The sequence below is a fragment of the Mobula hypostoma genome, chromosome X1 (genome assembly GCF_963921235.1).
Source record: "Mobula hypostoma chromosome X1, sMobHyp1.1, whole genome shotgun sequence".
Taxonomy (NCBI): domain Eukaryota; kingdom Metazoa; phylum Chordata; class Chondrichthyes; order Myliobatiformes; family Myliobatidae; genus Mobula; species Mobula hypostoma.
Window position 1 is genome coordinate 58,923,290 of NC_086128.1, and position 24,904 is coordinate 58,948,193.

The following is a 24,904-nucleotide window of genomic DNA, read 5'->3' on the forward strand; positions in this document are numbered from 1 at the left end:
CAGCTAGTTCCAAATTCCTGAATTTGGCCGATATCCCTCCAAGCCACCTCCCCTCCCCCATGTACCCATCCAAGAGCTTCTGAAGTGATACTGTTGTATCTGCCTCAAACACTTCCTCTGGGGCAGCTCGTTCAATATATGTGAAAAAGTTGCTGCTTATGGTCTCTTTTAAATCTTTCCCCTCTCATCTGAAATCTATACCTCCAAGATTTGGACTCCTCAACCCTGGGGAAAAGACTGTTACCATCCACATCATCTGGCCAAGCACTCCTGATAACTCAGCCCCTCGAGTCCTAGCAATATCCTCATAAATCTTTTCTGCACTCTCCTCGCCACTCTCTGCCCCTGACACTCCTTCTCTGCCACCTGTCCCACACCCCTCCCGTGACACTCCACCCTTGCTATTCCCAACATCCTTTGCTCCCACCGGATTTACAAACTCACTCTCCACTTCACATTTACAAATACAGTACTGCGTGCAAAAGTCTTAGGCATCCTAGCGATAGATACAGTGCTGATAAAAAGTATTCCCCCCCCCCCGGAAGGTTTCATGTTCTATTGTTTTACAACATTGAGTCACAGTGGATCTAATTTGGCTTTTTTGACGCTGATCAACAGTAAAGACTCCTTCATGTCAAAGTGTCAAATTTCTATTAATTGGTCTAAATTTATAACAATTATTAACAACAAAATAATTGATTGCATAATTATTCACCCCCTTCAAGTCAGTATTTAGTAGATGCACCTTTGGCAGCAATTACAGCCCTGAGTCTGTGTGGATAGGTCTCTATCAGCTTTGCACATCTGGACACTGCAATTTTTCTCCATTCTTCTTCACAAAACTGCTCAATCTCTGTCAGATTGCATGGGGATTGTGAGTGAACAGCCCTTTTCAAGTCCAGCCACAGATACCCAATTGGTTTGGGCTCTGGACTCTGACTTGGCCACTCCGGGACATTAATTTTGTTGTTTTTAAGCCATTCCTATGTAGCTTTGGCTTTATGCTTGGGGCTGTTGTCTTGCTGGAAAACAAATCTTCTCAGGTTTTCCTCCAGGATTTCCCTGTATTTTGCTGCATTCATTTTACCCTCTATCTTCACAAGCCTTCCAGGGCCTGCTGCAGTGAAGCATCCCCACACCATGACACAGCCACCACCATGCTTCACGGTAGGGATGGTGTGTTTTTGATGATGTGTGAGGTTTGGCTTATGCCAAACATAGTATTTCATCTGATGGCCAAAAGGCTCAATTTTGGCTTCATCAGACCATAGAACGTTCTTCCAACTGACTTCAGAGTCCCCCACATGCCACCTGGCCTTCAATCTGGCTGAGATTTCATGTGAGTTTTTTTTCAACAGTGGTTTTCTCTTTGCCACTCTGCCGTAAAGCTGTGACTGGTGAATTACTCGGGCAACAGTTGTTGTATGCACAGTCTCTCCCATCTCACCCACTGAAGGTTGTAGCTCCACCAGCGTTGTCATAGGTCTCTTGGTGGCCTCCCTCACTTCACCCTTTCTTACACGGTCACTCAGGTTTTGAGGACGGCCTGCTCTAGGCAGATTTACAGCTGTGCCATATTCTTCCCAGTTCTTGATGATTGATTTAACTGTACTCCAAAGGATATTCAGTGACTTGGAAATTTTCTTGTATCCGTCTCCTGACTTGTGCTTTTCAATAACCTTTTCACAGAGTTGCCTGAAGTGTTCTTTTGTCTTCATGGTGTAGTTTTTGCCAGGATACTGACTCACCAGCAGTTGGACCTTCCAGATACAGGTGTATTTTCACTACAATCAATTTACACTGTGACTGCACACGGTGATCTCCATTTAACTAATTAAGTGACTTCTAAAAACCAATTGACTGCACCAGTGATGATTTGGTATGTCATATTAAAGAGGGTGAATACTTATGCAATCAATTATTTTGTGTTTTATATTTGTAATTAATTTAGATTGTTTTGTAAAAATTTGTTTTCACTTTGACAGCAAAGAGTCTTTTTCTGTTGATCAATATCAAAAATGCCAAGTAGTCTTGCAATATATTTAAAAATTCCCACTGTGCAAATATTAATCCAGGAACATATTGCACCGAGGTAGGAAAGTCTTATGTCTGGTACATTTTAAATAAATCATTGTCTTTTTTGAAAAAGGAGATAAGAAAAAAAATCACAAGCCTGTCAGCAGTAAGCTGCGTGTAACACAAAGAGGATTTTGTGTTGCACACAGCTTATTGCTGAGAGTCTTGTGTTTAGAGGTCAGGGAGACGAGGATGAGTGGGAATGTCTACATTTCCACCAGTGCAGTGGAGGCTGCGGGAAGTGAAAACGTCGACCATCATCATTATGTGCCCTGTCGCATGATGTGGGTGATCGTGGTCTTCCCATAACCATGATTGCTCTTGGCAAATTTTTCTACAGAAGTGGTTTGCCATTGCTGCCTTCTGGGCAGTGTCTTTACAATATCGGTGACCCCAGCCTCTAGTTATTGACATACAGCACAGAATCAGCCCTTCGAGCTACTCTGCCCAGCAATCCCCTGATTTTACCCTAGCCTAAATATGGGACAATTTACAATGACCAATTAACCTACTAACTGGCATGCCTTTGGACTGTGGGGGGATACTGGAGGAAACCCATGCAGTCACAGGGAGAGCGTGCAAACCCCTTACAGATAGCGGAGGGAACTGAATCCAGGTCACCGATACTGTCAAACACTGTGTGGGCCCAATAAACTGAAACAGCTCACTGGTGTTTACCCCACTGTTCGTTATGTGCTGTGTCGTATGATGTGGGTGATCATAGTCTTTCCATGATGGTTCTTGGCAATTTTGTCTACAGAAGTGGTTTGCCATTGCCTTCTTCTGGGCAGTGTCTTTACAAGACGGGTGACCTCAGCCATTATCAATACTCTTCAGAGATTGCGTGCCTGGCGTCAGTGGTCGCATAACCAGGACTTGTGATCTGCACCGGCTGCTCGTACGACCATCCACCACCTGCTCCCATGGTTTCCCGTGACCCTGATCGGGGGGCTAAGCAGGTGCTGCACCTTGCCCGAGGGTGACCTGCAGGCTAGCGGAGGGAAGGAGCACCTCACCCCTCCTTTGGTAAGTACGCATCTCCGGCCCGCCACTCCCATCCTGAATCTACCACGTGCAATATGAAAAAAAGATTATAGTCCCGCTGAAGGGTTTCGGCCCGAAATGTCATCTGTACTCTTTTCCATAGATGCTGCCTGGCTTACTGAGTTCCTCCAGCATCTTGTGTGTGTTGCTTGGATTTCCAGCATCTGCAGATTTTCTCTTCTTTGTTATAGGGCTTTCTTTCGACCTATTCACTGATGGCCCGGTAGTGTGCGGTTAGTGCATCACTTAGCTGTGCCAACTATCACTGATTGGGGGTTCAATTCCCACCACTGCCTGTAAGGAGTTTGTAGTGACCGCCTGGGTGCTCCTGTTTCCTCCTGTGTTCCAAAGGTTACAGTTAGTGAGTTGTGAACCTGCTGGAAGCGTGTCGACACTTGCGGCCTGCCCAAAGTGCAGTCTTTGTTGATTTGATTTGATGGAAATGAGGCATTTCACTCTGTGTTTTGATGTTTCAATGTACATGTGACAAGTAAGCGCATGTTGAACGAGCTGGGTGGTGCGAGACGGGCTGGATCTCCAGCCATGGTTCATACCCGGGGTGGGGGGTATTATTTTACTTTATTTATTTCGAGATACAGCTACAGCAGGGTGACAGGCCCTTTTGGCACAATGAGCCCACACCACCCAATTACACCCATGTGACCAATTAACCTACGAACCCGTACCTCACTGGAACGTGAGGGAAACCGGAGCACCCGGAGGAAACCCATAGGGTCACGGGGAGAACGTACAGAGCTGCAAAGGTTTTGATTCTATTTGACTTCAAGTCTGGCCATTATCTTTCAGGCAATGAAAAAACTTTTATAACAAGCACAAGAGATTCTGCAGTTGCAGGAAATCCAGAGCAACACACACACAAAATGCTGAAGGAACTCAGCAGGCCAGGCAACTTCAATAGACAGGAATAGATGGTCAATGTTTCAGACCAAGACCCTCCATCGGCACTGGACAGGAAGAGGGAAGAAGCTAGGATAAGAAGGTGGTGGGGGTGGGGGGAAGGAGTACAAGCTGGCAGGCGATGGGTGAAGCCAGGTGAGGGGGAAGGTGGGTCAGTCTGGGAGGGGGGACATGCAGTGAGAAGCTGGGATGTAATAGGTATTAAAGGCAAAGGGTTGAAGAAGGAATCTGATAAGATTCGTAACAAATTCCTGCATCCGGATGGTAGAAAGCAGCGAATGTTGTATCATTGTTCAAGAAGGGTAACAAGGATAGGTCAGGGAACTACAGGCTGGCGAGCCTGAGTTCATTTGTGGGGAAGTTACTGGAGGGAATTCTGAGGGACACGATCAATACTCTTCAGAGATTGCCTGGTGTCAGTGGTCGCATCACCAGGACTTGTGATCTGCACCGGCTGCTCGTACGACCATCCATGACCTGCCCCCATGGCTTCACATGACTCTGATCAGGGGGCTAAGCAGGGGCTCCACCTTGCCCAAGGGTGACCTGCAGGTTGGCGGAGGGAAGGAGCACCTTACACCTCCTTTGGTAGAGACCTATCTCCATCCCGCCACCCCCATCCCGGATCAACCATAACTAGAATAGTTAAGACCTAATTAGGAATAGTCAGCATGGTTTTGTGTGTGGGAGGCCATGTCTGGTGAATCTTTTGGAGTTTTTCAAAGGGGTAACTATGGAGATAAATGAACAATGAATCCATGAACACTACTTCACTATTTCTCCCTCTCTTTCTGCCTGCTTGTTTAATTTTTTAATATATAATTTGGGTGACGGGGTGGAGATACGTCTCTACCAAAGGAGGTGTAAGGCACTCCTTCCCATCGCTAGCCTGCAGGTCACCCTTGGGCAAGGTGTAGCACCTGCTTAGCACCCCCCCCCACCCTCCCCGATCAGGGTCACGTGAAGCCATGGGAGCAGGTGGTGGACGGTTGTACGAGCAGCCGGTGCAGATCACAAGTCCTGGTTATGTGACCACTGACGCCAGGCAGACAATCTCCGAAGAGTATTGATAATGGCCGGGGAGTGACCCGTCTCATAAAGACACTGCCCCAGAAGAAGGCAATGGCAAACCACTTCTGTAGAAAAATTTGCCAAGAACGCATGATTGCCCACATCATCTGACACAGCACGTAATGAATGAATGAATATATACTTGTGATTGCAATTTATAGTTCATTTATTATATACAACAATGTACTGCTACCACAAAACAATAAACTTCACGGCATATGCTAGTGATATTAAATCTGGCTCGATGATAGGAAGCAGAGTGTGATGGTTGAAGATCAATTCTCCGACTGTGAGGCCAGTGATTTGTGGGGTGCCCCAAGGGGTCAGTGCTGGAACCTCTGTTCTTTCTTATTTATGAAAATAACTTTGATGTGAATGCACAATTAGCAAGTTTGCTGATAATATGAAATTAATGGGTCTTGTTAATAGTGGAGCTGTCAACAATGAATTGCAAAGAGATCGTCATCATTTAAGGAGATGTCTCGGGGAATGACAAATGGTTTTCAACTTGGGTGAGTGAGGTAATGCATTTTGGATAGTCTGACCAGGGCAGGACTTTTCCAGTGAATGGAAAGGCACTGACAAGTGTTGAGGAACAGAGGGAGCTGTGAGTGCGAGGGCACAGCTCACTGGAAGCAGTCACACAAGCAAATGAGATGGTAAAGAGTGTGTTTAGCATGCTGGCTTTCATTAGTCAGAGCTTTAGGCGCAGGAGTAGGGACATTAGGTACCAGCCATATAAGTCCTTGGTAAGGCTGCACTTGGATTTCTGTGTATAGTTTTGGTCGCGCTGTTATAGGAAAGACATAGTCAAACTGGAGAGGGGGCAAAGAGCTTTGCAAGGATACTGCTTGAACTAAAGAGCCTGAGTTGTAAGGAGGGGATGTCTACACTTGATCTTTATTCCGAAGAGTGTGGGAGAATATGGGGTGACCTCACAGAGGTTTGTAAAATCATGAGGGTATGGATAAGGTCCTCCAGTGTTGAGGAGTCCAAAACCAGAGGGCACAGATGCAAGATAAGAGGGGAGAGATTTAAGAGACCTGAGATGTAACCTCTTTACTCAGAGGGTAGTGAGTAAAGAAGTGGTTGAAGCAGATATAATTGCAACATTTAGGAGGCATTTGGATAGGTTCATGGAGGGTTATAGTCTAAACATGGGCAACTGGGACTAGCAGGGAGGATGCTGTGGACTAGATGGGCTGAAGGGCCTGTTTCCCTGCTGTATTACCCTATGACTATCTATAGGAGGTGGGGGATAGATTCATCCCAAAGATGAAGAGTATTCTAAAGGGAGGGTGCGGCAACAGTGGCTGACAATGGATGTCAAAGACAGCATAAAAGCAAAAGAGAGGGCATAGAATAGAGCAAAATTGAGTGGGAACTTGGAGGATTCAGAAGCTTTTAAAAACCAACAGGAGGCAACTAAGAGCCATAAGGAGGGTAAAGCTGAAATATGAAGGTAAGCTAGCCAATAATATCAAAGAGGATACCAGAATTTTTCCCCCGGATATATAAAGAGTAAAAGAGAAGTGAGAGTAGATATTGGACTGCTGGAAAATGACACTGGAGAGGTAGTAATGGGGGACAAGGAAATGGTGGACAAACTGAATAAGTATTTTGCATCACTTTTCTCTGTGGAAGACAATAATAGTATGTCAGAAATTCGAGAGTGTCAGGGTGCAGAAGTGAGTGTAGACGTGATTGCTTGGGAATCTGAAAGGTTTGAAGGTAGATAAGTCACCTGGACCAGATGATTGTGGATGCATTAGAAATGATCTTTCAGAAATCACTAGATTCTGGAGGACTGGAAAATTGCAAGTGTTACTCCATTCTTTAAGATAGGAGGGAGGCAGGAGAAAGGCATTATAGGCCAGTTAGCCTGACTTCAGTGGTTGGGAAATTACTGGAGTCCATTATTAAGGATGAGGTTTCGGGGTATTTGGAGGCACATGATTAAATCGGCCAAAGTCAGCATGGTTTCGTTCAGGTGAAATCCTGCCTGACAAAGCTGTTGAAATTCTCTGAGGAAATAACGGGCAGGATAAAGAAAGGTGTGTCATTGGATGTTGTTTATTTGGATTTTCAGAAGGTACTGCTTAACAAGAGACCATGGTATTACAATGCAGTAAAGATACTAGTATGGATAGAAGATTGGCTGACTGGCAGGAGGCAAAGAGTGGGAATAAAGCAGGCCTTTTCTTGTTGGCTGCCCGTGACTATTAGTGTTCCACAGGGGCTGGTCTTGGGACCACTTTTTTTCATGTTATATGTCAATGTCTTGTATGATGGTTTTGTGCCAGGTTTGTGGATGATATGAAGATAGGTGGAGGGGCAGGTAGTATTGAGAAAGCATGTGTCTAGAGAAGGCCTTAGGTTGGGGGAGTGGGCAAAGAAGTGGCAGATGGAATATAGTGTAGGGAAGTGTATGGTCACGACTTTGGTAGAAGGAATAAAGGTATGGACTGTTTTCTAATTGGGGATAAAATTCAAAAATTAGAGGTGCAAAGAAACTTGGGAGTCCTTGTGCAGGATTCCCCAAAGGTTAACTTGCAGGTTGAGCCTGTGGTAACGAAGGCAAGAGCAATGTTGGCATTCATTTCGAGAGGACTAGAGTATAAAAGCAAGGATGTAATGCTTTATAAGGCATTGGTGAGGACTTATTTGAAGAATTGTGAGCAGTTTTGGGCCCCTTATCTGAGAAAAGGTGTGCTGACATTGGAGAGGGTTCAGAGGAAGTTCACAGGAATGTTTCCGGGCATGAAAGGGTTAATGTATGAGGAGTGGTTGATGGCTCTGGGCCTGTACTCACTGGAATTCAGAAGAATGATGGGGAATATCATTGAAACCTATCAAATATTGAAAGGCCCAGATAGAGTGGATGTGAAGAGTACATTTCTATAGCAGGGTAGCCTAAGACCAGAGGGCACATCCTCAGAATATGGGACATCCATTCAGAACAGTGATGATGAGGAATTTCTTTAGCCAGAGGGTAGTGAATCTGTGGAATTCTTTGCTACAGACGGCTGTGGAGGCCAGGTCACTGAGTATATTTAAAGGAGAAGTTGATAGGTTCTTGATTAGTAAGGTGTCAAAGGTTACAGGGATAAGACAGGAGAATGGGTTTGAAAGGGTTAATAAATCAGCCATGATGGAATGGCAGAGCAGACTCAATGGGCTGAATGGCCTAATTCTGCTCTTTTGTCTTAACGGTCTATGGTTTTATATCTACACTGACACAGTCACTGTCCTACTGTGTTTCCATTTGCCCTGCTGCTACCTGGAAGAGTTCCTCTTGCCAAGAGTCACTTTGTCACTTTAATCATCTCCTGTCAGAGTCACCTTATGTTCAGATGCTCCTGCACCGAGCGTCACTTTATGTACCGACCATCAGTCTAAGTATTTAAGCCTATGTTGTACAGCCATACTCAGTTACTTGTACATTGTGTTTTATAGGATTGCTTTCGTATTTATATTTCTGTGGTTTTTATGCATATTGTGTTATTTTATTCTGTCTGGATCCAGAGTAACAATCATTTCATTCTCCCTTACATTCATGTACTAAAGGATGACAAAAATTTACTTATTGAGATCCAGCGTGGAAACGGCCCTTCTGGCCCTTTGAGCCACGATGCCCAGCAACCCTGTTTAACCCTAGCCTAACCACGGGACAATTTACAATGACAAATTAACCAACAACCCGTATGCCTTCGGACTGTGGGGGGAAACCTGAGCACCCGGAGGAAACCCACGTGGTCACGGGGAGAACGTACAAACTCTTTACAGGCAATGTTGGGAATTGAACTAACGGCTGTGCTACTGTGCTGCTGGTTGAAATAGCCTGAATCTTAAAGAGGTCGTTTGACTTGCTGACAAACAGGCAGAGGATGGAGATGTGCACAGGCAGGAGAGATTAGTTTGCAATGACATCATGGTCAGTACAGACATTGTGGGCCAAAGAGAAGAGTCTGCCCCTGTGTCGTTCACTCCAAAACACTTGTTGTTCAGTGGAAGACAGGTGAAGTGATGGATGTTTCCGTTTAAGGCAGACAAAATAAGTGAATTGAAATGGAAAGGTAAAATTAGAGATAGAAAAGGATGGTATAACCACTATAAAAATCTGTTTTTATGAGTATTGTATATCTCTTCTCTGAAAAATTGCTCAGTGCCTCATACACAATGACACTGCTACATGACATGTGAATAAATCTGAAGATCTGTGGGAGAAATAGAATGTGCAGATTAAAATGATGAAAATATTTTGTTTTTGATTTGAGTTATGACACCTACTACACAATTCATCGCATTTATGTGCTTTGAGATGTTTCCCTGTCATAGGCTGTGTGGAAAGCACTTTGATATTTTTGTGGTCTAAAAGAAAGCCCCTGACTTTGGTGGAAATTAGCTAAAAGGAGCCAGGAGGCGCAGGGTGAGAATGGACTTTACAACGTGCAGACTTTCTTTACTGCTGGTCACCATGGTGACAGGTTATTGTTCACTAAGCGAGGTGCAGTGATGAATGCCTTTGTTTAGGTTTAGGAGAAGGCAGATGAAATAAGTGAATTGAAATAGAAAAGTAAAAATAGGGAAAAAGAGGGTATAAAAACTATAAAAAACATTTTTATGAGTATTGCATGTCCCTTCTCTGAAAGTCACCATGACAACAGATTACAAACCACTGACTATCAGGAGAAGTGGTCACACTGGACTGTTTTTCCCTTTATGAAGATATCAGGCTTCATTTTCCTCAGCCTCATGTTGCCAGCTCTTTCTAGAAGAATCCTCTGAAAGATCCTCTCATCAGATTTAGTGACCCTGTGGCTCAATATCCCTCTGACTCCAGTATTTTCATTTGGGGCAGCGCGGTTGCATAACGCTTCACAGCGCCAGTGAATTTCTGCTGCTGCCTGTGCGGAGTTTGTACGTTCTCCCCATGGCCGCGTGGGTTTCCTCTGAGTGCTCCAGTTTCCTCCCACACTCCAAAGACACAGGGGTTAATAGGTTAATTGGCAACATGGGTGTAATTAATAGTTGGTCCTATTAACTGTTGCTGTATCTCTGAACAAAACTACTGAAGAACATCAAAGAAAGTGATGAAAAATATTCTGACAAACAAGCCATTTTTCTCCAGTATTGATCACAGCAATATTATTAAATCCACAGAGAAATGCAGACAATTCAGCGTAATTATCAGCTCTCCTGTCTGTCTCGTCATGGATGAAGGAAGCCCATTCAAACTGGGATGTAGTTAAGAACGTTTCTGACTTTAAAGCGTGTAATGTTATATTCCCTGACAAGCTGGCTTTTCTCTCTGTGGTCGAACAAGCTTCAGTCTTTAAACTGAGTGCCTTGAATTCACAGCAGCTCTCTCAAGTCACAGGAATGTCAGGGGTCAAGCTGTTGGCCTTAAAGAAAGAAAGATTTGCTTTATTTGTCACTTGTACATTGAAGCAAACAGTGAAATGCGTCGTTGCGCCAACTGAAATCAGCGAGGATCAAAACCCACGCAGTCGCAGAAAGAACATACAAACTCCTTAACAGACAGTGGCAGGAAGTAAAGCTTGATCTTACAGCTGGCGCTGAAAAACAATACACTAACCTCCAATCTTCCCTTTAATTGGTAATGACCAGCGTGCGCAAAAATCTTGTGCTGTGCAATTTTTTGCCCAGTGACACCAACATGTGTGCTCAGAATAATTTTTTCAATAAAAACAGTATCAATAAGCCAGTTCGAAAATCTGCAGTAAATCATCGCAAACTTCACGTTGTCAACACCATGATTATGTACGATCATGAAATATACTGAACATGCCAACGTGGTGGAGGTTGACAACCTTTTGTGCGCAGTTTAAATTCCTTTGTGCGCTAGTCCAAGAGATGTGTGCGCATGCCTTAGAAGGAACATTGCTAACCGCGACTCAACTGTGCTGCCCCTAATGAGCGATAATTGGCCTCTAGACCCAGCATTATCTGGGCATGCTTTGTTAATAGGGCCACGTTCAGCATTTGATTGACACCCAGAGGCAGGTAAAAGGGCCGTGGATTTTTTGCAGTGTATTCCATCATGGCTGATTTATTTTCCCTCTCAACCCCCATTCTCTGCCTTCTCCCTGTAACTTTTGACACCCTTATTAATCAAGAACCTATCAACCTCCACTTTAAATATATCCAATGACTTGGCCTCTATAACTGTCTGTGGCAATGAATTCCCTCATCATCATTGTTCTAGAGGGATGTCCTTCTATTCTTTGGCTGCACCTCCTGTCCTAGACTTTTCCACTATTGGCAACATCTCACTATGTTCACTCTATCTAGGCCTTTCTATATTCGATAGGTTTCACTGAGATCCCCCCTCATTATTCTAAACTCCAGTGAGTACAGGCCCACAGCCATCAAATGTTCCTCATATGTTAACCTCTTCATTCCTGGGGTAATTCTTGTAAACATGGTCACAAGGGGTATGGGGGGCTATTGTCCAGGTGTGGATCAATATGACTAGGCAGAATAACATATTGGTATGGACTAGGTTGGCCGAAGGGCCTGTTTCTGTGGCTGTATTGCTCTATGACAATATGGCTCGTTGGAACCCTCCCCAGTGCCAGCACGATCTTTCTTAGATAAGGGATCCAAAATTTGCAGACATTCCTGCACCCGGGGTATCCCTGCCTTGTGCTGTTGCCTGGTCTCCATCAAGTGTCTTCAGAATCAGAATCTGACTTACACTCAGTGACCACTTTATTAGCCACCTCCTGTATGAGGTCACTGAGTGTATGTTCACGGTCTTCTGTTGCTGTAGCCCACTTTAAGGTTTGACTTGTTGTGCGTTCAGAGACGCTCTTCTGCACACCACTGTTGTAATGTGTGGTTATTTCAGTTACTGTCACCTTCCTGTCAGCTAGAAACAGTCTGGCCATTCTCCTCTGACCTCTCTCATTAACAAAACATTTTTGCCCACAGAGCTGCCGCTCACTGGAAGCTATTTTTGTTTTTCACACAATTCTCTGTAAATTCTAAAGATTGCTGTGTGTGAAAGTCCCACGAGATGAGCCTTTTCTGAGATACTCAAACCACCCTGACTGGCACCAACAATCATTCCACAGTCAAAGTCACTTGGACCACATTTCTTCCCCATTCTGATGTTTGGTCTGAACAACTGAACCTCTTGATCATGTTTTCACTGAGTTGCTGCCACATGATTGACTGGTTAGATATTTGCATTAATGAGCAGGTGTACAGGTGTACCTAATAAAGTGGCCACTGAGTGTAGAGGAACATTACCCTCTCCCCACTCTGGCTCCTACCCCTTTCCAACCTTCCTGCCCTCATCAGAAAAAAAGTTTCCCTGCTTCGACTCCACCATAAATTTACCTCCCTCACCACAGACTCAACCTGCAAATTAACCATCTGGGAATCCTGCACAAGAATTCCCAAGTTCCTTTGTGTCTTAGTTTTTTTTTGTATTTTCTCTCCATTTAGAAGATAATCAACCCTTTCATCTCTTCTACCAAAGTACATGACCATACGATTCCCAACACTATATTCCATCTGCCATTTCTTTGCCCATTCTCCTAATCTGTCTAAGTCCTTCTGCAGCCTCTCTATTTCCTCAAAACTACCTGCCCCTCCACCTCTCTTCGTATCATCTGCAAACTTAGCAACAAAGCCATCAATTCTGTCATCCAAATTATTGACATTTTACATAAAAAGAATTGGCCCCTACACAGACCTCTGTGGAATATCATTAGTCACTGGCACCCAACCAGAAAATGTTCCCTTTATTCACACTCTTTGCCTCCTGCAAATCAGACACTGCTTTATCCTTGCTAGAAAATTTCCTGTAACACCATGGGCTTGTAACTTGTGAAGCAACCTCATGTGTGGCACCTTGTCAAAGGCCTGCAAATTCAAGTACACAACATCAACGGATTCTTCTTTGTCTATCCTGCTTGTTATTTCTTCAAAGAATTCCAACAGCTTTGTTAGGCAAGATTTTCCTTTGAGGAAACCATGCTGATTGATGATGGCCTATTTTCTCATGTGCCTCCAAGTACCCCGAAACTACATCCTTAAGAATCGTCTCCAATGTCTTCCCAACCACTGAGGTCAAACTGGACTATAGTTTCCTTTCTTCTATCGATCTCCCTTCTTGCAATTTTCAGTCTTCTGGAACCATTCCAGAATCTAGTGATTCTTGAAAGATCATTACCAATGCCTCCATAATCTCTTCAGCCACCTCTTTCAGAACCCTGGGGTGTAGACCATCTGGTCCAGGTGACTTATCTACCTTCAGACCTTTCAGTTTTCCAAGATTCTTCTCCCTAGTAATGGTAGCTTCACACACTTCATGACCCTGACACCTGGAACTTCCACCATACTGTTGACATCTTCCACAGTGAAGAATGATGCAAAATACTTATTCAGTTTGTCCTCCACTTCCTTGTCCCCCATTGCTACCTCTCCAGCATCGTTTTCCAGCAGTCCAATATGAAAACCATAGAAAGGGTGCAGAGGAGATTTACAAGGATGTTGCCTGATTGGGCAGCATGCCTTACGAGAACAGGTTGAGTGAGCTCGGCCTTTTCTCCTTAGAGCGACGGAGGATGAGAGGTGACCTGATAGAGGTGTATAAGATGATGAGAGGCATTGATCGTGTGGATAGTCAGAGGCTTTTTCCCAGGGCTGAAATGGCTAGCATGAGAGGGCACAGGTTTAAGGTGCTTGGAAGTAGGTACAGAGGAGATGTCAGGGGTAAGTTTTTTTTTACACGGAGAGTGGTGAGTGTGTGGAATGGGCTGCCAGCGACGGTGGTGGAGGCGGATATGATAGGGTCTTTTAAGAGTCTCCGGGACAGGTACATGGAGTTCAGAAAAATAGAGGGCTAAGGTAACCCTGGGTAATTTCTAAGGTAAGGACATACTCGGCACAGCTTTGTGAGCCAAAGGGCCTGTACTGTGCTGTAGGTTTTCTATGTTTGTATGTTTCTAATATCCACTTTCACCCCTCTTTTACACTTTATGTGTCTGAAGAAACTTTTCGTTAATATTATTACCTTTGTATTTCATTCTTGCTGTCTTAATGACTTTTTAGTTGCCTTCTGTTGGTTTTAAAAGCTTCCCAATCCTCTAACTTCCCACTAATTATTGCTCTCTATATGCCCTCTCTTTGGCCTTTATGTTGGCTCTGACTTCCCTTGTTAACAATGGTTGTGTCAACTTGCCTTTAGAATACTTCTTCCCCTTTGGGATGTAACTATCCTTTGCCTTCCAAATTGCTTCCAGAAATGCCAGCCATTGTTTTTCTGCTGTCATCCCTGCCAATCAATTCTGGCCAGCTCCTCGCTCATGCCTTTGTAATTCCCTTTACTCCACTGTAATAATGATACATCTGACTTTAGACCATAAGGCCTTAAGACATAGGAGCAGATTTAGGCCATTTGGCCCATTGAGTCTCGTCCACCATTCAATCATGGCTGATCCTTTTTTTCCCCTCCTCAGCCCCACTCCCCAGTCTTCTGCCCATAACCTTTGATGCCGTGTTCAATCAAGAACCTATCAAGCTCTGCCTATCAATGACCTGGCCTCCACAGCTGTCTGTAGAAATAAATTCCATAAATTCACCACCCTCTGGCAAAAGCTGTTTCTCTGCATCTCTGTTTTAAATGAACGTTCCTCTATCCTGAGCTGTGCCCTCTTATCCTAGACTCTCCCACCATGGGAAACATCCTTTTCACATCTACTCTGTCTAGGCCTTTCAACATTCAAAATGTTTCAATGAGATCCCCCCTCATCTTTCTAAATTCCAGCAAGTACAGACCCAGAGCTATCAAACGTTCCTCATATGATAACCCTCTTGTTCCCAGAATCATCCTTGTGAACCTCCTCTGGACCCTCTCCAATGCCAGCACATCTTTTCTTAGATGAGGAGCCCAAAACTGTTCACAATACTCAAGGTGAGGCCTCACCAGTGCCTTATAAAGCCACAGCATCACAACCCTGCTCTTGTATTCTAGACCTCTTGAAATGAATGCTAACATTGCCTTTGCCTTCCTCACCACCGACTCAACCTGCAAGTTAACCTTTAGGGTGTTCTGTACAAGGACTCCCAAGTCCCTTTGCATCTCAGAATTTTGAATTTTCTCCCTGTTAAGAAAATAGTCCGCACATTTATTTCTACTACCAAAGTGCATGACTGTGTATTTTCTAACATTGTATTTCATTTTCTACTCTATTGCCCGTTTTCCTAATCTGTCTAAGTCCTTCTGCAGCTTACCTGTTTCTTCAACACGACCTGCCCCTCCACCAACCTTCGTATCATCTGCAAACTTGACAACAAAGCCACCTATTCAATCATCTAAATCATTGATACACAGCATAAAAAGAAGCAGTCCCAACATCAACCCCTGCAGAACATCACTAGTCACTGACAGTCAACCAGAAAAGGATCCTTTTATTCCTACTCGCTGCCTCCTACCAATCAGCCAATACTCTAACCATGCCAATAACTTTCCTGTAATACCATGGGCTCTTAACTTGATAAGCAGCCTCATATGTGGCACCCTGTCAAAGGCCTCCTGAAAGTCCAAATATACAACATCCACTGCATCCCATTTACCTATCCTACATGTAACCTCCTCAAAGAGTTCCAACAGGTTAGTCAGGCAAGATTTTCCCTTAAGGAAACCATACTGACTTTGTCCTATCTTGTCCTGTGTCACTAAGTATTCTATAACCTCCTCCTTAACAATTGACTCTAACATCTTCCCAACCACTGAGGTCAGGCTAACTGGTCTATAATTTCCTTTCTGCTGCCTTCCTCTTTTCTTAAAGAGTGGAGTGACATTTGCAATTTTCCAGTCCTCTGACACCATGCCAGAGTCCAATGATTTTTGAAAGATCATTTCTAATGTCTCCACAATCTCTACCACTACCTCTTTCATAACCCTAGGGTGCAGTTCATTTGGTCTGGGTGACTTATGTACCTTTAGGTCTTTCAGCTTTTTCAGCACCTTTTCCCTTGTAATAATAACTGCATCCACTTCTCTTCCCTCACACCCTTCAACATCGGGCACACTGCTAGTGTTTTCCATAGTGAAGACACTTTGGCTTCTCCCTCTCAAATTTGAGGGTGAATTTGATCATATTATGATCACTTTCCCCTGAGGGTTCCTTTACCTTAAGCGCTCTAATCAATTCTGGTTCATCGCACAACACCCAACCCAGAATAGCTGATCCCCTAGTGGTCTCAGCCATGAGCTGCTCGGAAAATCCATCTCATCAGCATTCTAGAAACTCCCCCTCTTGTGATCCAGCACCAACAAATCTACCTGCATATTGAAATCCCCCATGACTGTGGTAACATTGCCCTTTTGGCATGCATTTTTTAACTCCCATTGTCATTTGTAGACCACATCCTTACTACTTTTTGGGGGGTCTATATACAACTCCATCAGTGTCTCTTTACCCTTGCAGTTCCTTACCCCTACCCACAATGGTTAAACTCCTTCCGATCCTACGTCACCTCTTTCTAATGACTTGATTTGATTTTTTTACCAGCAGAGCAATGCCACTCCCTCTGCCTTCCTGCCTGTCCTTTCGTTATAATGGACACTAAGCCTCCAGCTGTAGTCTTCTTTCAGCCATGATTAACTGATGCCTGCAATGTCATACATGCCAATCTGTAACTGCTACAAGTTCATCTACCTTATTCCATATACTGCGCGAATTCAGGTACAACACCTTCAGTCCTGTGTTCACTCTTTTCAATTTTGTCCACCTTTTATGTTGCAGCTCACACTGTTCACTGCAATTTCGATCTGTCACCATCCTTTCCTTGCTAGCAGTCTCGCTACACATCCTGACGAAGGGTCTCGGCCTGAAACGTCGACTGTACCTCTTCCTAGAGATGCTGCCTGGCCTGCTGTGTTCACCAGCAACTTTGATGTGTGTTGCTTGAAATTCCAGCATCTGCAGAATTCCTGTTGTTCACTACACATTGCCTTTGTTTGTGAACCAACTACCCCATCCTCAGCACTGTCACTCCGTTCACACCTCCCTGACAAATTAGTTTAAACCCTCCTGAACAACTCTAGCCAACCTGCCCGCAAGAACATTGGACCCTCTCAGGTTCAGGTCCCTTTTGTACAGGTCGTAACTTTCTCAGAGGAGATCCCAATGATCCATAAATCTGAACCCCTGCCCCCTGCACCAGTTCCTCAGCCACACATTCATCGGCCAAATCATCCTATTCTTACCCTCACTGGCACGTGGCACAGGCAGCAATCCAGAGACTACCACCCTGAAGGTCATAAATATCAAATATATTCAGAGATACGCCTCGGTGACAGGTCCTTCTAGCCCAGTGAGCCTGCGCCGCCCAGTTACACCCTTGTGACGAATTATCCTATGTCTTATGGACTGTGGGAGGAAACCGGAGCACCCGGAGGAAATCCACGTGGTCACAGGGCGAACTCTACGCTGACCGCTACTATTTTCCTACACTCCAGGAAATGAAGTCTTAACCAATTCAACCCCCTGAAACTCAGGTCCCGAAGTCCCACAACTCACAAGCACAAGGCAATAACATCAGAAATTGCTACCAGAGGCCATCATGCAGTCCCATCGATCCAGCCGGCACATGTTAAACCTCCGTCCATCTGGAGTCTGTGACTGGGTGACCAGAGGGATTTCCCGCTCCATGTTCTCCCAGGCGCCCATGGTCCAGGCGACAAGGAACCAACAGACCGTCAGCACCATGACCCCCAGCATCTTCAGCAGCCTGCAGCAGGTCATGTAGGGCACCCGCTGGGCTGTCCGGGACAGGAACACCTTCAGCACTCTGCGAGGAACCGAGCAAGAGAGGGAGGAAGGGAGGGAGGAAGGGAAAGGAATGAAGAGATAGCAGCAAAAAGAAAGGTGGAAAGAGATAAAAGGAGATGTGAGATAATGAAATGCACTGAAGTGAAGAGACCATAGAACAGTACAGAGCAATACACACACACACACTCACACACGCACGCACACATACACACACACGTGCCCGCGCGCACACACACGAACACACACGCGCACAAAATGCTGGAGGAACTCAGCAGGATGGGACTAAACATTTAATGCATCGGGCTGAGACCCTTCATCAGGACCCTCGTCTTGTCCTGACGAAGGGTCTCGGCCCAAAACATTGACTGTTCATTCCTCTCCATGGATGCTGCCTGGCCTGCTGAGTTCCTCCAGCATTTTATGTGTGTTGTTCTGGATTTCCAGCATCTGCAAGATCTCTTGTGTTTATGACTTACAGCACAGTATAGGCCCTGCAGCTCACGATGTTGTGCTAACACATTAACCTACTTTAAGATCAATGTAACTTTTCCCTCCATTTTTCTTTCACCCATGTGCTTCTGTAAGAGTCTCTTAAATGTCCCTAGTGTATCTGCCTGTACCTTCACCCCTGACAGGATGTTTCACACACTCACCACTCTCTGTGTAAAAAAGGTACTTCTGACATCCAAAGTTCAAAGTTCAAAGTACATTTATTATTAAAGTATGAATACTCTAAACAATCTTGGGATTCATCTCCTTACAGGCAGCCACGAAACAAAGAAACCCAATAGAACTCATTAAAAAAAGCACCGTCAAATACATAACATGCAAAAAGAAAATCAAATCGTGCAAACAATAAACGTAAGCAAGTAACATTCAGAACTGAAGCTGACAAAAGTGAATCCACAGCCATGAAGCCAGTTGTCACTGCAGACAGTCCAGGGGCCTGTTAGTTGCAGGCCACGGCCTCAGTTCAGTGCAGAAACGAGTAAATCTCGCAGAGCAGCGAGCTGAACGCCAGCCCATCCTTCACCTCCGGCCCCAACACCCGGACCTTTTCAATCTGAAAACCTGGGGCTTAAATTGGCCAACCCACTCTTCTTGCTCTCAGCCTGGGCCCTGTCACTTCAATATACTCTCGGGCCTAGCACCCACCACCTTGATTCAGCCCATACTTGACCTTTCCAGTTCGGCCCAGTGCCTTTAATTGGTCAAACTGCGGCTTGTTCCTCACTCTCGGGCCCAGGTCCTGCCTCCTTGACTCTGCGTTGCCTTGGTTCCGTCACTTCGAATCGCCCTGAAATCCGCTGCAGTAGCTGAACATTGGCTCGTGCTCCACTCTCAGGCCTGAGCCCCGTTACCTCAATTCAGCCCGTATACACCACGCCACAACTGTCTTGCACCTTCGAGATTTCAGGTCACACCGCAAAAAATGCCAGGCTGTATAAAAGCTCGACTCCCCACTATACTTCCCCCATCACCTTAAATTATGGCCCCCTTTCTAAGTTATAAAAGTGAAAGAAAATCAAACGACTTGCACTTATATAACATTGGAAAACCTCCCAAGTGCTTCAGAGGAAATGAATTCTGAATCTTTGTTTGTAATAGCAGAGAGAGGCTCTTAACTTCTTTCATCCTATAGGGGATGGTTGAATGTTGTTAATTAACATAACCTCCAGCTTCTTCTGAATAATATGTATCACACACATATTAACATGCTGGGTTTAGTTACTGCAACCAACTACATAATCAATTGCAGCTATTTATTGAGATACAGCACAGATACAGATACACCGATTTAACCCTAGCCTGATTAGATTAGATTAGATTCAACTTTATTATCATTGTGCCGAGTACAGGTACAAAGCCAATGAAATGCATTTAGCATCTGACCAAAAATGCAAAGAACAGTGTTATTTACAAAATAACTGCGAATAAAAAAAGTGCTACAGCACACAAATATAAAAGTACTGAGACAGTACAATACGGATGCAATACTGCTTAGCGCTGTGATGTGAGGTTCAGCAGTGTCACAGCCTCAGGGAAGAAGCTCTTCCTGTGCCTGCTGGTGCGGGAGCGGAGGCTCCTGTAGCGCCTACCAGATGGGAGGAGAGTAAAAAGTCCATGGTTAGGGTGAGATGCATCCTTGATAATGCTTTTCACCCTGCCCAGGCAGCGTTTATGGTAGATGTTCTCAATGGTGGGCAACTGGGTGCCGATAATCCGCTGGGCAGTTTTCACCACACGCTGGAGTGCTTTGCGGTCTGATACGGGACAATTGCCATACCACACTGAGATGCAGTTGGTGAGTATGCTCTCAATGGTACAGCGGTAAAAGTCCGTCAGTATCCTGGGACAGAGGTGAACTTTCTTCATGCTCCACAGGAAATAAAGGCACTGTTGTGCCTTTTTGATCAGGATGGAGGAGTTCAGGGACCAGGTGAGATCCTCGGAAATGTGGACATCAAGGAATTTGAAGCTTGATACCCGCTCCACTACAGTTCCGTTGATGGAGATGGGGACGTGAGTGTGGCTCCTAGCATGCCTGAAGTCCACAATGATCTCCTTGGTCTTCTGAGTGTTAAGGGCCAGGTTGTTGTTGGCACACCACGCAGCCAGGTGCTGGACCTCGTCCCTGTAGGCCGTCTCGTCATCCCCTCTGATCAGACCAACCACTGTGGTGTTGTCTGCAAACTCGATTACGGAGTTAGAACCATGTGCAGTTAGAATCATAGTACAATTTAGAATGACCAATTAACCAACTAACCGGTACATCTTTGGACTGTGGGAGGAAACCGGAGCACCCGGTTTGAGTAAAGTTGTTTAAACAAATGAAAAACTTGTCTTTGTTGTTTGGCATTAACAGTGGCGGCATGGGATTGTTTCCAATTACAGGATCCTGCCAAAATTTGATGAGAGCAAGCCTTACCAAAGCTGGAAAAATGAACTTGGACTATGGACTCGTGATACGGAGCTCGAGAAGAACAACCCTTGCAGTTGTGCTGTTGCTTTTGAGAACAGCGAGAGAGACCGCAATGGGAATTTTGGTTGAAGAATTGAACAAAGATGACGGTATGAATACGCTAATAAATACAATTGACTCTGTTCTCATGAAGGATGAAAAGGATCATATGTATGAGGCATATTCAGACTTTGACAAAATTTATAGAGACAATTCTAAAAATATCCCTGATTTATTGGTTTTGAACAAAAGTACAGTTACATGCGTAAATACAAAATGGAACTTACTGATGGAGTATTAGCTTCTAAATTGTTGGTGCTTCATGTCTATACATAAAGGACAAACAGCTACTGTTAACTGCATGCACAGAACTTACATTTGCATCTATGAAATCAACACTGAAGAAGATTTTTGGAGAAAAATCAGAGACATCTGATGCAGAGAGATTGATGATAGAATCTCCCAGATCTGCTGTTTTTAATACAGCATGAATGTGCACAGTGTGTGGAGAAAAATGGCTTGATAGCTATGTAAGTGAGTTAAACCAGAATGAAGTGCATATGATGTTTCAATGGCCAGTGTCTCTTGAGCTCCCCAGCTCTGAACATTCTAGATAAAGACATTTCTGAGAACCAACGTGAGAATGAAGTGCGAACTGTCACACAGAACATGACTCCACATGAGAAATGCCAAGTGTTGCTCCAGCTTCACACGCAGTTTGGACACACTTTGACTGATCGACTTCACAAACTGCTCAGGAGTTCAGGAAACAGATGCAGACTATTTTTCCATTCTAGAGCAGATGATTGACAGCTGTGAGACGTGCCAGAAGTTTGGAAAGCCCAAGCCCAAGCCTGTGGTTGGTCTGTCACTACCATCTGAGTACAATCAGACAGTAGCTGTAGGCCTACATGAACAGGAGCAAGGAGTGTGGTATCTCCACATATTGATGAGTTCACATGTTTCAGAGCCAGTAACATTGTGAACACAAAGAGACCTCAGAGATAGGAAAACACTTCATCCGTTCCTGGATGAGTGTGCACGGCCCACCTCAGAAAGTATTCAGTGATAATGGAGGTGAATTTAATAATGATGAATTCAGGCGTATGGCAGAGAACTTTACCATTGAATCAAAGACAGTAGCGGCATACAGTCCTTGGAGGAATGGACTTCTGGAGCAACAACATCAAATGCTTACTGAAATAATGCTGAAGCTAAAGGAAAGCAATGGCTGGGATTGGAACACAGCCTTGGACTGGGCCTTTATGGTGAAGAACAACCATGCACAACGTACATGACTATAGCCCGTATCAACTGCTGATCGCCTTCCCTCTGTACTGGTTGACAGACCGCCTGCTCTCGAGGGCCCTACAAGGAGGGAATGGGTTGGGAAATCATACTTCAGCACTGCATGGATCCAGGAGGGCTTTCACTGAAGCAGAGTGTCCAGAGAGAATTCGAAGATCACTGAGGGCACAGCCCCGTCCTGCAGATGAGAAATATGAGACAAGGGACAAAGTGTATTCCAAAAGAGCAGACTGTACAGAATGGAAAGGTCCTGGAGTTGTCATTGGTCAGGATGGAGTTGTGGTATTTGTGAGACATGGAGGTATATACAGTGGCACGCAAAAATTTGGTCACTCCTGGTCAAAATTTCTGTTACTGCGAATAGCTAAGTGTATAAAAGATGACCTGATTTCTAAAAGGCATAAAGTTAAAGATGACACAGTTCTTTAATATTTTAAGCAGGAAAACTTTTTTATTTCCATCTGTTACAGTTTCAAAACAATAAAAAAGGAAAAGGGCCCGAAGCAAAAGTTTGGACACCCTGCATGGTCAGTACTTAGTAACACCCCCTTTGGCAAGTATCACAGCTTGTAAACGCTTTCTGTACCAGCTAAGAGTCTTTCAATTCTTGTTTAGGGGATTTTCACCCATTCTTCCTTGCAAAAGGCTTCTAGTTCTGTGAGATTCTTGGGCTGTCTTGCATGCACTGCTCTTTTGAGGTCTATCCACAGATTCTCGATGATGTTTAGGTCTGGGGACTGTGAGGGTCATGGCAAAACCTTCAGCTTACACCTCTTGAGGTAGTCCATTGTGGATTTTGAGGTGTGTTGAGGAGCATTATCCTGTTGTAGAAGCCATCCTCTTTTCATCTTCGGCTTTTTCACAGATGGTGTGATGTTTGCTTCCAGAATTTGCTGGTATTTAATTGAATTCATTCTTCCCTCTACCGGTGAAACGTTCCCCGTGCCACTGGCTGCAACACAAGCCCAAAGCATGATCCATCCACCTCCATGCTTAACAGTTGGAGAGGTGTTCTTTTCATGAAATTCTGCACCCTTTTTTCTCCAAACATATCTTTCCTCATTGCGGCCAAAAAGTTCTATTTTAACTTTATCAGTCCACAGGACTTGTTTCCAAAATGCATCAGGCTTGTTTAGATGTTCCTTTGAACTTTTTGAAAAGAGCTTTTTGGCCACAATGAGCAAAGGTAAGTTTGGAGAAAAAAGGGTGCAGAATTTCATGAAAAGAACACCTCTCCAATTGTTAAGCCACAGGAATTGTCTTTAATTTTTTTTAATGTATACATAAAAAAGATGGGAGATTGTTGAGTTCTGTTCACTTGGGCAATGTAATTATTAAGTAAGCACGTGCACTTTCCCTGTTATGCGCATGTGCGCCGGGGAAAACATGAGTATTGTGGGGATAAAAGGTAGCAGCCCTTATGTATTGAATGGAGACGTTGAAAGTAAAGTTGCTTAAGTGAAAGAAAAACTTGTCTTTGTTGTTTGAGCGTTAACAGATAGTAAATCAACCATGATGGAAAGACAGAGCAGACTCGATGGGCCGAATGGCCAAATTCCGCTTCTATATCTTATGGACTTATCCAGATGAGCAATTCTCAGTCATACAAAGCACACGTACCTGTAAATCTTTAAGGCTATGGTTCCATAGGTGATGACAAAGCCCAGCATTCGCACCCATCGCAGCAGGACACACCGAAAAACACTGGGCTCGAAATACAGGATAATTACCTGGTGGACAAACACAAGAACATATGTTAACCTGGACCTGAAACATTTGGTCATGCTATTAGGCATGTTTGCAGTATCGTGTACATTTTTTTATGTAGATGTACGGCACAGAATAGGCCCCTCCGGCCTAGCAATCCACCGATTTAACATTAGCCTAATTGTAGAACAATTTACAATGACCAATTAACCTACTAACCGGTACGTTTCTGGACTGTGGGAGGAAACCAGAGCACCCGAAGGAAATCCATGCAGCCATGGGACAGACGTACAAACTCCTTACGGATGGCACAGGAATTGAACTCCGAAGCCCCGAGCTGTAATAGCATCGCACTATCTGCTATGCTACAGTGAGGTTCTGGTCACCCCATTACAGGAAGAATGTGGTGGCTTTGGAGAGGGTGCAGAAGAGGTTCACCAGGATGCTGACTGGATTAGAGAGTATTAGCTATAAGGAAAGGTTGGACAAATTTGGACTGCTTCCATTGGAGCGTCAGAGGTTGAAAGGCACCTGACAGAAGTTTATAAAATTGTGAAAGATATAACAGCCTCATAAATCTTTGTTGCACTCTTTCCAGCTTAATGACATCTCTCCTGTATCAGTGTGACCAGAGCCGTACATAATATAGTGTGCTTATTGCAAACTCTTAAAAATGCATTACTTGGGGGGAGGGGTGTGAACTGTACCCATTCACAACACTGTCAGAAGAAAATGAATTGGAAAATAGGGAAGAGAAATAGTCTCGTAAAATGCTGGAGGAACTCAGCAGGTCAGGCAGCATCTATGGAGAGTTGACATTTCAGGCTGAGATCTTTCACTAGTGCTGGAAAGGAAGGGGGACAAAGTCAGCGTAAGAAAGTGGGTGGTGGGGGGGAGAGAAGGGGAGGAGTTTAAACTGGCTGGTGATAGGTGAGGTCAGCAGAGGGGAAATGTGTGTGGTTGGGGGAAAAGGGGATGAAGTAAGAAGCTGGGAGGTGATAGG

The 24,904-nt window shown here is 44.5% G+C and overlaps 1 protein-coding gene across 1 annotated transcript in view; it reads right to left on the reverse strand.

Annotated features, from left to right (window-relative positions):
* Positions 1-24,904, reverse strand: part of LOC134340648 (metabotropic glycine receptor-like) — a 209,551-nt gene that overhangs the window by 34,902 nt on the left and 149,745 nt on the right. The window contains exons 6-7 of the mRNA XM_063038104.1: positions 23,815-23,924; positions 17,705-17,943 (exon numbers count right to left, since the gene is read on the reverse strand). Of these exons, the coding sequence (XP_062894174.1) occupies positions 17,705-17,943; positions 23,815-23,924 (349 nt within the window). The remainder of the gene's footprint in view (positions 1-17,704; positions 17,944-23,814; positions 23,925-24,904) is intronic.